Genomic DNA, 16,355 nt, shown 5'->3' on the forward strand with positions numbered 1-16,355 from the left:
GACTCATTTAGGGTTACCTCAGAATCGCATAGGGTTCCTAAGACTAAAACGTTGAACTGACAAATAGGCAATGTTATGTTTTAAAAACCCACCTTTCCTTTAATACATGTGGACGAAAAATTGTGAGGTAAATTGTGATCATCGCTTTCGAGGTGAATAAATCATTATGAAAGTAGGTAGGGCACCGTCAGTTTTGGTAGCTGACAAGCCTGAGGGTCATGGGGGAGCCGGCGGGTCATAAGTCTCCAGTGATTCTTTGAATCAAATCTTGTTCACGCCACCTGTCTCTAAAATCATGCACCATTGCACGTTACCACAACAATTGGAACAACTGAGAGATACATCATCCTTTGTTCTTCTCTCGTTTATATTTGTCACAGCTGGCCTTTTCCCACTTGTAAACAAAGTCTTTTCATAGTTTATATTGCATAACAATTATTTTAGCAAATTTTTCAGTATACATAAAACATGTCACATATGGGTCCGCCCCATTGATAGTGTATAAGGTCACATGTAACTTTGGCTTAAAGATTTCACTATCACAATGTTCGGTGGAATATCAATGTTTCTAGACATGTAGGCTACATTGTAATACTGAGAACCTAAAAATATTTGTGTGACTTTTATTTTCGTGTGGTTTTCTTGTATTTGCAGATAATGAGGAACCGGCGCGATTTATCCACCGCGTGGCGCTGCAATCGATCATACCAAAACTCTCCATTTCCAATGCATTATCATGTTATTTCTGAGCCCGAAAACGATCGCTTATTTTCGACCGATTTCGGCGACGTTTGCATCTTCCTGTTTTAAATCTATTGAGCTATCAGTTTCTTCAGATAATTTTGCGGAAAATATGCGCGATGCCAGTTATTGGGCACGTTTTCTGTTGTTGAAATCCTGTGCAAAAATGTACGCAATGGTTTCCCGTGATTGACCTCATGCGACGTCAACAGACCAGAAAATGATGTCATGGCGTCAGAAGGTACGATCGATTGTGGCGCCGCCACTGGCATTTATCTTAACGCCGGTTCCTCATTGCAAGCATTGATTTGATACTTGAGCATTTTGTGTTGGTTGAGGTCGTTTCAGTGGTTGAAAATGCTACCATGAAGGAAAGAAAATAATACATGTGATCTATGGGAGAGTAGCCGACAGAATCATCTCATCGGCATCGGGCTGGGTATCTTGTGTGGCACCATTGTTGCTAAATGTTAGCGTTATCTTCACCTTCTGAGTCTTGAGTTTTAGCATTCCAAATGTCAGCAAAGATTAGCGGACTCCTCTGTTGAGATTGGAGTATTGTTCACTGGCGCTATTTTCAGTCGCAGTATCTGATGAGAGGGCCGATGCTAGCGACAGGTGATCAATGAGTAATAGCATGGAATGGGGGAATGGGTTAAAAGATATCAAAAATACTTGAAAAAAAAGAGAGGGTAGGGATCACTTGGTTTGTTGGTGAGTTTTAAAGGCTTCTAAATTCCTGTGCATGATGCTTTAATAATTGCCACTTCATACATGTAGTAACACGGTACTTAAAAACACCTCAAAACTCAAGGAATCGTGTATAATTGATCTCTAAAAACCAAGCACAATGACCTGTTGTGGGTCACTTTATTCAGGAAGATCAAAGTCAGGAAGGGGCGATTCTAAACAGTAATATGGGTGTGACAGCCGAGTGGTTTTGGCTTGGCTAAGCATTACATGCATTAGGGCTGAAAGTCAAGCAAAAAAGATTTGATAGCTTATAGTTTGGTGCTTCGATATTTTGTTTATATGTTGATATTAGTCATTTATCAGATCATAATAAACACAAAACAGTCATTTATGGGTAGGTTTGACAGTAAGTGCACCCATACCAAACTAGGAAGTGGTCTGAATTATTGAAAGACCATTGTATTGTAATCGCTGGGTTGAATAAAGTACATACCAAAAGGCCTATGGGGTGACAAAGCCTTTTCAATACCCATTCACCACTGATATTTTTTATTGTACAACTACAATAGTAGCATAAATATGCCATGACTGTACAAAATCTCAAACACTCCACATTTTCGATCAATCACAAATTTTGAAATTGAAAACCCCCTTTCGTGAGTTGGTTTGAATATGAATGTGAAATTTGACTACCTTTTTTGCATCTTTGCTTATGTCATTTTGTAATTTACTCATTAGCTATAAGGACTTCATTGGAAGTGACACTTGACGTTTTGTCTCTTTTGAGACAGGTACATCTGGAAGAAGTATATTCTGGTTCTCACCCGGGACACTTTGGGCCTATTGGTTTGGTATCCAGCAGTTTTTACCACTGGACTGCAAATGTGCCGTCTCCAAGCTAATGATCATTACCAATTAGTTAAGATTTAAACGATAAGCTCAAGTAATCATACGCTCGAATGGAGTTTTTTTTTGAAAGATTGATCTTATTGCACTAACTACCTGGCTAGCGCGCATGACTTTACATCCTTATTGACTGAAGTTTTAGTTCATTGAAGTTTTAGTTCATAATCGAGGCCCTAACACCTAATCAAGTAATGTTATGCCCCATTCTGATTGGTTAGTTCTGTCACAGGCCTACATACGCAATCATCTTCAGTTTTTTCTATAAAGTCTATTGTGACTTCCTGGAACGGATGGGCATGGCCCTCTTGATTGACATTGATACGCTATGCACTTATTATTAAACCAGTATTGTATGTTGTAATATATGAGGCATGAGTCATGCTGGGCGGTTTAAAGTTGTGAATGACCATGTGATTACTATATGCGCTATTGACGTTTCCTCATTCTCTGCATGACAGTTGTGCCGTTCACACTGTACTGTAAACATTGGATTATAATCGTATTGTAGTGTGTGGAATATTGTAGGAAACTTTTCACATGGTTCAGGGAGGAAATATGGTCCGTGATTATGAGATGGACGAAGGTACGTGTGACTGGCCAGTGCAAGTGGGTTAGCTTGAGTGCAGAATCCCTGACAAATGTTTCAAGGAGGGGCTTTGGTTTAGGGTCAGCCGTGTTTTAGGGGAATAATTTGCCCAAGTTATTTGAAAATAATCTCATTCTTTCAAACAATGAATGGAATGAACATATGTGGCTTATTTCATTTTAAGTACATTTTGAAACAGTTGTTTTGTATTGAAAACATCAGTTTTGTTAATCAAACCATCTGTTTATTTCCGAACCAGGAAAACATACAAAATTATTTCAATACAACTGAAGTTGAACAAAATCACATAAAGGTGTCCTTCTTTCAAATCATTTCGAGTTGCATCGTTATTATTTCAAACCACATACTTTGCATCCCATGAACACTTGTACAAAAATCATTGTTGGCATCCTGTGAAAAAATATCATTAGAGCAAAAAAATGGCGGTGAATCTTCATGTCAGGCCGATAGTAATTGGTTTGTGTTTTGGGACTTAAAGTCTGACTTACGAAAAGCTGGTCATATTTTTGGGATAGCTGATATATTTGGACTTTGCTCTCTTAAACTCATTGCTTATCGAAACCCAGATGGCAGCTTACCACAGTCTTAGAACATGTAGAATATATATCCATAATTGATAATAAATTATATCACCTTTTTATGGCAATAATTCTATCAACTCAACTCATATAAACCCGCTTATTAATTGATTAGTAATCATTCAACAGTTCAGTACAAGAGTGGTAGTTTAAGATTGGTGAAAATCGATACGAATTACTCCTCTGGCAGAACACATGCAGACGATTTTGTGTCAATGGTGTCTTAAGTTGGTGGTTATGTATTATTTAGGCCAAACAGACCTAGATCTGTAATTGACATCACATACATGTAGATAATCTCGACACAAAGAAAATCCTAGGGGAAGCGCAAAAGCTCACGAAAAACATTGAGGTACCTTGTGAAGTCTACCTGTCATGGCAAATGGTCACCAGTCAAAATGCTGCCATGAGTTGTAATAGCTGGGAAGGCAGTCTGAACATTCCAATGTGTTAAATGCAGTAACAATGAAGTTTACTGATTAATTGGGAGTGATTTAGACCCGGTAATTGCCTTGTTTACACCAACTTCAGTAGACAGGATTACCCGCCCGACTCTGTCTGAGTGGGAGGTGACTCCCGTTTTGCGTTCTGCGTCATCAACTTGTAACAAATTGATTTGCTGTACAGTTGAGTAAATACCTTGTTGTGATGTTTTTCCAATCTAAAAGAATATTTTTCCGAGGAACACTTTTTTTTAGTTTATCTCTATTTGAGCAATGTTAGGATGGGGCATAGCTTGGATGACTTCCAAAGAACTGGTCGCACTCAGTCATCAGGGTAAACAACAGATTAAGCTCATCAGTAGGAGCTTTACCTTAGTTCAATATTGACAAATCTTTGAGGAGTACTGTCACCGTATTTACCAGCTGCATATATATTTACTCAAATTACATGCTGTACAGTGCTGTTCCATCAGCACTGAAGTTCAGTGCTTCTTAAAATCACTGTAATTTAGAGAAATTTGGTGCATTATTAATGCAAGGGAATTTGGCAAGTGCCATAGACTTTGTTTGATCAGTGCAACTCAACGCCACAGGAGTTTTTAAGCAATTTTGATAAAGAGTGAGGTGTTATTTGGAGTACTCCAGTGTGGGGGCGTTCACATTCCCATGGATTGTGTTTACAAGTGTTGACCTCCTTTACGTTGTTGTGGCTACTCATCTTGATGGCACCCCCTCCGATTGGTTGCTCTGGGTTTAGGGAATGGATACCAAACTCGAGGTATTGGGTGTCTCGGCAAATGCCGTGTGGGTGGAGCTAAAATATTGGCCAAAACCGAGTCGGCAGCCAAGGATTTGGGCAAATTGACAGCTCCAACTGACAACAACTGCTGACAGTGAGGTATCAATTTCTAAACACCTCAAAATAAACAATAAGATACGATTTTGACTCTTTTTCACTGCCTCCATATTTTGCAGCAACCCACATGATGGTTGCCTAACAATAACGGCTTTCGTCAAAACGAGGCACAATACGCCAGTAGAGCATTATACCCTGCGTTGTTCATTGTAATTAAGGTGTTTTGTAATATTATTTTAAGGTCCACTACCCACTACTCTGCAATTTTACCTCTCCTCGGTAGCACAGAAACATTTCGGCGTAACTTTAAATGAAACCTTTTTGGATATGTCTCGTTTTAGGTTCAACATTCGGAGATGATGACTGCGAATCCTACATAATGAGTTTGAAGGAGTTCAACAAACCTCGGCCGTCCCAGGCTCTCAATCGCAGCAAATCATTCACCAGCCAACTCAACCAGGGGCAGAAAGGAGGTCCCGAGTTAGTTGAGCCGGATATGGAAATACTCTCGCCCATATTAGGCGTACACGGCACGGGCAAGGGGAGTACGTTAGCAAAGAGTGGACACGGCATGAAGAAGGCACCTAGGATTCCCAAGTCACCGCGGCCTCAGCGCACTCAGGTGATGTTTGAGAGCCTTCGGTTAGGACTCAAGTAAGTACCCATATAGCCATCATATCACGATCTGATCAAAACATTGGGCAATTTACTTGTGATGTTGCAGATGGTTTAGTACCTTTTTTGGGCCCTAAAACTGTGTTCCTAATCTTTGAGGGTGTCCTTCTTGCCGCTGGTAGGAGAGTGGTGGTAACATAGGAGGATCTCACTTGGGTTCCTCAACATTTTGTGTCATATTTTAGCGGTCGTAATCGTTAAAAGTGGTTGTGCTCTTGATTTTGGATGAGAAATTGCTTTGTACTTTGTGTTTAGCATTGATCTACCCTTCTCCTCAGAGGATATGCACTTTTAAAATCATCGAAAAATTTCTGCGTGAGCATGACTCAGCAGTGGGTGGTGTCTCCTTTTACTGCTGAAGAAATCAGACTGTTTATTGGTTTCCATGGTGATATGGGCTATTGCTGTGGAACGGAGTCTGTGAAGGCATGAGAATTTTTAGTCAAATAATTTAAGGGCTACACCGTACTCTGGAAGGGGATGGGGTTAGAACTTAAAAGTATGATGGTGATATGGGCATTGAAAATAGTCTGATTTTGTTAGGCTAGGAATGCTGTCTTCCATTCACAAAAACTGCAAATACCTGCCCAGGATCTCTCCCACTATCCACCGGCCAACTGAATGCATAAGCAAAACAGAATTCAAAGAAGTCTAATTAGTTGATGAATAAAACGTATCTAAGACCCACATCACATTTGATTATTTGTGATTCCAGGGACTTTATCAATGCTACCGATGAGGATATACAAACATTTAAAAGTGAAGCGAAAGACCAGGGCAGTAGCTCTACTGAGGTAAGCACACTTTCATTGCATGGTGCCTTTTCAATTTCAGCAAAATGGTGGCATGTCCGGGTGTGTCTTGGTGACATCAGAACTAAGTGCATGTCACAACTGTTGACAACATCTTCTGTCTAGACTCTATTTTCAAACTAAATATTAACTGAGATTTTTAAAATTAGTTCTTGGGACATGCACCTGGATGTTGCAGACATATAAAAACCTTAAAACTACCTCATGAGATATGTTTAGACAGAATGATTTATCTAAGATGAATGTTTTTTGCTGCTTTATCAAGCTGTGCACAGTTAAATGTCGCATAATTTGTAAATTGTGGTAAACTTCAGGGTTCAGTTTACCTTGAAGAAATAGTAGGCCACAAGGTGTGGTTTGTCAGTCTGATTTGTAATTAGAATCACCTGTACGTCTGGAAGAGATTGATGTTCTTTGTACTGACTGGTTACCAGCCCTCTCACTGGAGTTCCAGTGCCAGTTGAGATTGATGTACCTTCCAGTTATTGTATCTCATCTGAGTCTCCACTACTGTCTCACATTGACAGTGCGAGCAGACCGCTTGCAAATGCATCAAACACGATTTCAGGTATGTCAGTCATGACTGGTTCTGTACAGTTTTGTGTGGTGTCATTGCTGATGTTATGATGAAAGATTGGAAGTCCCTGCAGACTGCTTGCAAGTGCTTCAAACATGATTTTAGGTATGTCAGTTCTGACTGGTACTGTACAGTTTTATGTGGTGTCATGGCTGCTCTTTTAATGACATATTGAAAGTCCCTGCAGAGTGCTTGCAAACTCATCAAACACGATTTAAGGCATGTCAGTTATGACTGGTACTGGTGTCATGGCTGCTGTTATGATGAAATATTGAAAGTCCCAGCAGACTGCTTGCAAATGCGTCAAACCTGATTTAAGGTATGTCAGTTCTGACTGGTACTGTACAGTTTTGTGTGTTGTCATGGCTCCTAGTCATGATGAAAGATTAGAAGTGCCTTGACAGTGATTGACATTGCAAAAATTGTTGTCAAAAATGATCGCTTAGCTGCAAATATATTCCTGTCTGTTCACACACCCTACCCGTGTTAACGGCAGGATCTCAATCTCATGCAGAAATATTATCTTCTTGTTAGTCATTCGCTGTCTGAGCTTTGACATTCGAAATCGGCTGAAAAATTTATGACTAACAATTCGTTTTGGATGATTTGCTGAGCAATAACTGTTGTTTTTACCTGTTGAGGGTAGAGTTATCCTTTGTAGACATCAATATCAATGCAGTTAGTTCAAATGAAGGGAGGTGGGGGCGCACAAACGAATGATACTCAGTTTATGCAACATGACATATGTTTTTTTGTGCCTTTCTGTTCGAAGCAATGAGTTTTTGCTTTCTGGCATATTGGTAAAATGCAAAGTTCAGATTTGATGACGGATAACTTTGGTGCAGAATTTATATCTATTGAAACCAGGCGTCTCGTTCCTCAAGTTGAACAATCGGCCAAGAATGAGATTAAGAATACTTTGCCCCCTTATTCCTCAGTTTGTGCCAGGCAAAAGGTTAAAATGAAAATGAAAATAAGACAAAATGTGTACTGATGGTTGATATCTTCTTGTGAGGTCATTGCCCAGTGGCTAAGAAAGAGCTCCCATGTTTTATGACACCGATTGCACTTTTAAGTGGACTCTTTTAACCCGGGTATGTTGGACTAAAATCTCATTTAGGAGAGGTATGATTCAGCGCTTTGGATTCCAAAGCTCGTACCTGAGTTACTATAGTTAGCAGCCAATTTGGAATGACTGGCAATCCAGGTTCTTGAGCCCAGAGGGGAAGCAGGTCTCGGTCTTTGTAGCCGATTGCCGATTGTTGTGTATCAGTTAGGGCAACGGGTACACGCAAATCTTTTCAGAGATGGAGACATCCTAGAGAACTAAATCTTCACTGAGGAGTGTAGCCCTAGCTGATCATATCTTGCAGACTTTGTGCAACGTTTCTTGCGGGCAAGTGAAGATTGCTTGCAGCCGACATAATTTTGAAGTCATTTCATGGCATTATCATTCAATGCTGCTAATACAAAACATACTGTAGTATTGTATGACACCTGAGTGATATTAAATTACACAGAGTGCAAATTGAGATGTTGACCACATACTCAGTCTCTAGAAATGTACATTGTCAAAAGTATTAGGGTATGTCAAGGGTGACCAGTACTGTAGGATGCCATCCGATGCAAGTGCAGAGCCATCATCTTGTAAAGCAATAGGCTGTATCAATAGTGACCAGTACTGTAGGATGCCATCCGATGCAAGTGCAGAGCCATTGTCCTGTAAACATTAGGGTCTGCAATAGTGACCAGTACTGTAGGATGCCATCCGATGCAAGTGCAGAGCCATTGTCTTGTAAGGTATTAGGGTGTCTCAATGGTGACCAGTACTATAGGATGCCAACAGATGCAAGTCCAGAACCATCCTCTTGTAATGCTAAGAACCTAGTTCTATTTTTGTCCTATTGATAGCAAAGACGACGCCTGCTGGAGATGAAATCTGGCATAAACAATCTCATGATCAATACGAGATCAATATAATGACAGTAATGATTATATTATTATCTCTACATACATAGGCATGAGTTATTTATGGATGAAATCTCTCACTCTCAGCTTAGTTTAAATGTCAGCCACTGTGACTGGGTTAAGAGTGAAATGGAAGGCGAATGTGAGCATAACTTGAGATGAGTGGGTGACATTTAGCTGAATGGGTCTCATTTCTTCTTATCTTGTTTTGATTTGGAGAGGGGAGGGAGCCATTCGACAAATCGTCCTAGTGTTAAAAATGGACCATTTAAATGCCAAATGGCAAAAGAGCTTAAGGAGTTCTACAGTAATGTCAGCTACTGTACTGCTATTTTGTAAAACGAGTAAAATGTGAATTTGAGTCGTGCTTGCGTGGGGTGGGTTACATGAGAGTAATTCCTTGATCGCATGATTCAGTGATATGCTCATCAGTCCCCTGCCAAAACTAAGCTGACATTCCAAGATGGCTTGGCTTGTGGCTTCCTGCCGTCTTAATATCAGTGGACAGTGTCTGATCCTATCCAATCAATCATTGGGCCTGGTGACAGTTTGTTGTCTGGGAAACGTACTCTTCGGTATTAATTAGATTTAATAATTAAGAAGAGGCTTCACGACTTGATTAATTATTGACATAATGATGGTGTGTCACTGTTGGGGAGTTGTCCTTGTTGTTAATGTTAGTCATTGCCTTTAAACGAGATGTGGATTTGGTGATACCCAAGATTGGGTGTGTCCAGTTGGTCTAATAATACTGCCGGTATGGATTTTGCTTGTGTTACAGTGGCGCTCGCTGGAAAGCTGGGTTGCATAGTCTTTAGTTTGACTATATTCGGGTGGCACTGTCTGGAAGGCTATGCGTCATTCAGTCGTTCAAAAAAAAGGTCATCAGAAGCAATTCGAGCCATCCAAAATACAATATTTGAATCTGAAACATTGAATGTTTTCAGATAATGTGGCGATCAGATTTCCTTTTCGCTACTAGCAACACCTCAAGTAATCATTTCGGGATAATGTGTTCTTTTTCTTTTATCGCTATGATGTGGCACGCCCAAATTCTTTTTCATCGTGTTCACGCAATGTGATCATAGCAGGAGGTCTAAAAATTGCATGGCTGTTTCAGAATCGTATTAAAAACGCTTCCTGAGGCTGATGGAGTATTAAAGGTACTTCCAAACCATGAATTCACCTTTTTTAGAGGAAAACTTTATACAGTCCAAATCACAGTTGACATCCTTCAATTCGCGTCATTGGCGTGTCATTGGTGCGCTACTGACCAGTACCCAGTGCCACTACCCAGTACCCAGTGCCACTACCCATGCCATTTAAAAAAAAGTAAACCATATTATGGCATTTCCCTTTATAATGACTGCATGATCTGTCATCTGAATTTCAGAGCATTAGGGCCAAGCTATGGTAAAGCATTTATGGTCATAAGTGTCCAAAATTTCCCAATGCATTTTCAGAACTCTGAAGCCATTTTCCTGAAAATGGCGCAGATGGATATATCTCGATTTGCATTTAATCTCTTCATGTAACCAGCAATGATAACATCCAGTTCTAATGAAGCTTTCAATGACAAGCTATAAAATACCTGCCATTAATTTCATCACAAAATATAACGCATTGAACATTTTGATACTAGTGTATCAGTATCGAGCTCCAGTGGATGCCTTATGCGCCAATATGTCTCCGAAGAGGCTTATTAAAGTAAGTAAGTATCAGTATCATCACGATTGCTATAAAATATTCTGATCCGACATGCTTTCAGTGTTTTTTGCTGCTTTAATTAGGTCGATAAATGCCTGACTAATGCATGTAATTAAACGTCAACTAGAAAACTGATTTGATTTAACCTACTTGCCGAGTAATTTGCGAGTTGATCAATCTATTAGCAGTTCATTTGATACAATATTATAGGTGATTTAGAGTAACTCGAATTCCATGTAAACAAAAGCTCGAACTCAGCTGATGTACCTCACAGCCCTGCCTGAATTTAAAGTGAATTTAGCACAATCAGCGTTTTAGCCTACTTTCACATTGTTAGTACCGCCCACGTGAATGTACCGTCTCATTTCCAGTTCAAAACTCAGCAGCAGATCAGTTAGCTACATGTAGATTTGGCCAGCTGAACATGTGGACAATAGGGTTCCGTTCAAAACCTGGTGTGTTGGAATTTCATAATAATGACTCGATGCATCTTGCCTTGATACAAGACGGGGAAATGGATAGGTATTGTGTTGCTGCTGCGAAATTCACTTTAAGAGACACATGTACTATTTGAAAACCATTTCTAACCCTAAGCTGTCCTTATTGGAAGTCTTCAAGTTTCGAGAGAACTGGTCGCTGCAAGGTGTGGAGCATGTGAAGCAACTGTTAAATATACAGTGAACTTAAAAACTTTCACTATTTCATCGTTTGTGGTGCCCTGCGAAATTCACTTCAAGAGACATGTGTACTATTTGAACCATTTCATCGTTTGTGGTGCCCGCATTCAGCTAGGGCCATTTAAAGGTGATTGAAAGATATCACAAGGTGTGATGAGGCATATTGTTCATAATACCGGATGTGGTGATGAAGAGAGCAAATGGGCTTTGAACCGCATAATTGCTTTTGAGATACTATGTTTGTACGAATTGGTCGTTTTCGTAATGATAGGGGCATGTGTTGGAAAATTGATTCAGAAAATTCATGCAGTCTTGTGGGAATTCCGACATTTGCTAACTGATGAAAGACGAATACGTGACCCGTCACAGCAAAAGCAGACGCATGTCGCTCTGAGCTTGGCCGGTTGAGACAGACTGTTTGTTCATTTCTCTAATTGTCTGCCTTATATGAGCACTTCAATTTCTTCCATTATCTCCTGGTGTCATTTAGGCTCATCTTCTGTGCAACATGTGCCTGGTTTCGCTGTAAAGGGTCACATATAGTTGTCATAATATGAATTTTAAAAAAATGGGACGTTATTGTCCCACCATGATAAAGTGATTCCACAGTATGGCATTCTCGTGGGTTATTCAACAACATACAGTATACATTGAGATGAACAACATCCACATTCAGTTATTGAATACAAACATGCACATAATCTGATTATCGTTTCAATACAATATCAAATTCTTTTCAAATATCATTCAGAATCTATAATTGCAATATTGTGTGATTTAATATTGAAACGGTTCCTCTCCGCACATCCGCAAGTGCACAGCAGATAATCGTATTATATGTGGTGAGTGATTTACCTGATCCCATGATTAGATTTACCACTCAATCAATAATAACATTTCCAATTTATGTCTTTTCATTCATGGCAAGTGGGACTTAAATAATTGATTTTTTTACCCATACAGAATTATATACTTTTGTACATTTCAGAGGTTGTAAAGCTCTCAGCGCAGAAAGAAATCGTTTGCCTACCCACAATTGTCCGATTTATTTTGCGATAGGTTCATCGGTAGTGATCCAATTGTTTACCAGCACTAACATCCATCAATGCAAAAACTCAAAGTTTTTGATAAATGAGACTTAGATAACAAATGATTCCAAAAACTTGACTTCGAGGTTTTTGATCAATGCTATGGCTATAGAAAAGCCCTCAAACACCTATCTGCCATATCATTAGTTTCCCTTCCTTCAAATTCTAACCAAGCTGGTTTCTCTTTTAGTTGTGGTGGGCCACAACTTTCTCATGTTCTTGCAAATTATTTCCAAAAGAATAGGATCACAGTTCAAGTTTCAACTTTTCTAGAAGGCTGAAATTGGATGTGGACCAATTGACACACTTTTCCCTGTATTGACTATTGTATTACTGATATTCAGGATTTTGGTTCAATATGGCATCTGAATATTGTTTCAAAGGTGAAATAATCTTAGATCCAAGGACCAAGCAGTCTCAATGTGAGCAAACACTCTTCAGACTAGCCAAGTTATTAGGTGACTGATGAAAGCTTCAACTGAACTTGTAGTACAACATTTCTGAAAGTGTCTGAGACATTGCGTGTATGCAATTGAAGCGAATTTCTCATAAGCAATACAATGCCCTTTCCATGTTTGGGGGGAGGGGGGCTTAGGGCCAATCCAGCTCACTGATTTGCAAGATGCATTTTCACCGTCAGAGAAAATGTGAAAAGTCGGCTGAAAGGCTGCATGGTCGTGCGAAATCCCCTTTAAGATACTCTACATTCTCTAAGCCATATAGCACCAAAGTCTCTGGAAATTTTTTATATGAAAATCTGTGTTGGTCTTCAGTTTTTGTGTTGTTTAGATAAGCACATTGACGGCTGGATGCCAAATATTTTGCTTGTGTTAATATACCGTAGGCCTGGGGAAACACTGTGTTTGTTCAAGTGGGAATGGTACTAAATTTATACTAAACTAATACCCTATATCTCGTGCGTTAATGTAGTTGGTGTGGGGTGAAGGTCAAAATCAAAGTTTTCGTCCAACTGTACTGGTGTTATATCTAAGCAAGTGGCAGTTAAAAATGTTCTTTTAAAAGCTTGAGGGGCCAAGCCAATAGTGATATGTGGTAAGGTGTGGTCAAGACAGCAAATAAGTGGATTCTCCTTCCATAAGATTCATCAAACATGTGTAACCAATTATTGTTTTGCCAAGACAGTCAAACCTTCCTTTTAGGACACCCCTGTTAGCAGGGCATCAATTCTAGTGGGATAGTGATTTTTGTCACAAATGGGTAATATCTATTCAATTTGACTTCTGTATGCAGGACAGCTCTATCAGTACCAAGGGTGTCCTTAAACAGAGTAATTCTACTGTAATTTCTAATTTGGGTCTCAACTTGCAACGCCAACTTCACCTGCTGTAGGTCATTCAGAAGCCAATTTGCATTTTCGATATAAGGATAAAGCAAGTTCTGAGCAATCGCCTTACTTGAACCCCTGATAACCTATCTATGACCTCAGTGGAGCCAAGGGACAGGCTGCCGTTAGTCATATCACCATGTGCTGCTTTGATAAGTGTCAAAGTGAGCAGGCTGGTGGGAGTTCCTTATCAATGGCAGCCCAGGCTTTCATATTGCTGAGAGCGAGCAGTTTGCCTTGAGTTTCTGCTACAGAATGTGCCCCTGCCGATCGAATCATGTGTCGAGCGCATGACGTCATTTTATTTTCAAGGTACAGCTGTTATAGTGTAAGCCCTCAAGGGGCATACTGTGAGTAGTGTTGAAAGATTGCAGCAAAATCTACTACAGCATGGAAAATATAAATTGGTTTGCTGTCATTTTTTGCAAGGACACAGCATGATAGCACATAATTTCTTGCAGTGAGTCGTATCGTTGGTTTCCTAGGGGCAGCACCATTACCTGATTACCGAATTGATTCAGAAAAGGAGTATTCTTGAATATTCAAAATGTCAGAACACATTTTGCGGAATTAATCACAATTGACATCACGAAGATTGCGTCATTGGCATGCTATACCCAGCGCGTAGGTCACGAATAATGCACGCATAATTTACGCCAAATATAGAGAGATGAAGCCCGACACTGGTACGTCATTAATACACGCATCTCGCTCATACGTTGCACGTCGAAGGATGTTAATTGTGACATGGGCTGTAGTAAGATGTCTTCTCATCCAGAGTCAATCTTGGTTCCCCTAGTCCTTGTACCCGTCATGCATACAGTGAAATGCTTAATATTATAATAAACTAGTACATGCGGCCCGTGACAGAGATCGGAAATGATTATATACAATTCCAAGATTGCTCATCCGTTTTATGTTACAGCAAGTGGCTGTATACTTGGATTCATGTCTCTGCCTTAATGTTTTATTGAACAGAGCCTTGGACATTATCGTCGCCGGTAACGATAACGGTTGTGGCATACTGTGAGTCATGTTGTATCTATGGTTACCTTGGGAGCTTGCAGTTTGAAGCTGGCTCACCTTTCGACTTGGTCCTCATCTCTGTGTTCTGTGATGACCGCGAATATTTGCGATCATCACTGTTTACTGAATGTTGCTTTTGGTCGGACGACAGTCACAGTATTTTCTGAGTTGTTCTGTGCTGTTCTTCTCTGTTTTGTGAATGTCTATCATGATCATGCGCATCAGACCTTCTGTTTCATTGACTGACGGTTAGGAGTAGTCTTTCGTAGTCGTACAGTACAACGCGGTCGACTGCTGCTGCGTGATGGCGTTGTGAGTCATGTGGTCTCTATGGTTACCTTTGAGAACGCCAAGGACGGAAGTAGTATTTCTGGGACATGAATGAAAATTTAGATTCGCTGTATATTCTGATTTATGCAGCCTTTCCGGCAAGGTATTTAGCATTCTGCAGATACGAGAGTAGGAGTATTATAATAACATCATACATCAAAATTCTGTGTGATCTAGTGATAAAGGTACAGCCATGGTCACTTAAAATTCCATCCCACTGCCTCCACTAGCTGCCTCCATCAAAACAATAAACTCTTGCCATCGCCGTAAACACTATAATTCATGAAATTCACAACTCCAATTCGGTTAACAGTTGTTTTAACCTGTTTGTCTTGCCCTTTGCAACGGGATTCCCTTCTTAACCACAACAGGGAACAAGTCGATGATTAACTGAAGAAAGCCTGATTTAATTTCAGTTGCATCCATCAACTCCAAACTGATTATTTGTTAAGTGCCTTTTCTAAACTAATCAACTGTATAAGAGGAGAGTGCTTGATAAAGCAACATTTGCATTCTCTTGGTATTCATAGCAGTGACTCACTAATTTAAAACGCTCTTCTCAATCTTTCTTTGTGTTGAACTTTTCTCTAAGCCATTCAATGTCAAACCAGTTATGTTTGCTAAGCAGGATAACAGCTTCAAACACAACATAAGAAAGAGTTACCCTGACCACCGAGGGCAACACAGCATGTGGGTTTGCCAAATTCAAGAAAAGCCGAAAATAGGTATTTTATGGATTTCTTTGAAATAAAACTGGTGCCATCTGAAAGACACAATCATTTTGAGGCACATCAAGTGATTGCATCATGTCAAGTTTGTGACTGATCACGCTTTCTCGCTAGTATTGTATCCGAAAGTGTTTCGGTTGCCAAAACCCACAGCAATACCCACCGCAAATATTTACAACAAATTGATCGGAATGGCGGTCATGGTAGTGAGGATCGTGCAGCACTGTGCAGTCGAAATTACTGAACCCAGCGACTTGAAGCCAGAGCTGATTATCCAGGGAAGGGCGTCATCAATATCAATTATTGGCGGAACAAATAAGCAATCCCTCATCAGCCACCAGTGGGATGGATCTGCCATGATCGGTTAGGTAGGGACAAATGGGCCATCAGCGAGAGTAGTTGGTAAGCTAGTCCTGGCAGCCATGCTGGTCATAGGGAGACGCAAGGGGAGACGGGTGACAATGATGTAGTGGAGGTGGGTCGTGTTCCCTGAAGGAAGGGTTGCGTCTTCTGGGAGAAAATGAGTGATGCATCATTCCTGATCATTTGGCTATTATTCCAGTGCCTGGTAGTGTTGTTGACTTTCTAGCAGGACAAA

The 16,355-nt window shown here is 40.1% G+C and overlaps 1 protein-coding gene across 4 annotated transcripts in view; it reads left to right on the forward strand.

Annotated features, from left to right (window-relative positions):
• The window catches only part of LOC135492003 (rho family-interacting cell polarization regulator 1-like), a 63,161-nt gene that overhangs the window by 18,466 nt on the left and 28,340 nt on the right, over window positions 1–16,355 (forward strand). For 3 of the 4 annotated variants that reach the window (XM_064778051.1, XM_064778052.1, XM_064778053.1), the window contains exons 1-3: window positions 2,798–2,923; window positions 5,166–5,478; window positions 6,215–6,293. In XM_064778051.1, coding sequence (XP_064634121.1) covers window positions 2,878–2,923; window positions 5,166–5,478; window positions 6,215–6,293 — 438 coding nt within the window. In that variant the 5' untranslated portion in view covers window positions 2,798–2,877. Of the gene's footprint in view, window positions 1–2,797; window positions 2,924–5,165; window positions 5,479–6,214; window positions 6,294–16,355 lie in introns of those variants that run through there. The other variant, XM_064778054.1, reaches the window with a different exon arrangement.

The sequence above is a fragment of the Lineus longissimus genome, chromosome 8 (genome assembly GCF_910592395.1).
Source record: "Lineus longissimus chromosome 8, tnLinLong1.2, whole genome shotgun sequence".
NCBI lineage: Eukaryota > Metazoa > Nemertea > Pilidiophora > Heteronemertea > Lineidae > Lineus > Lineus longissimus.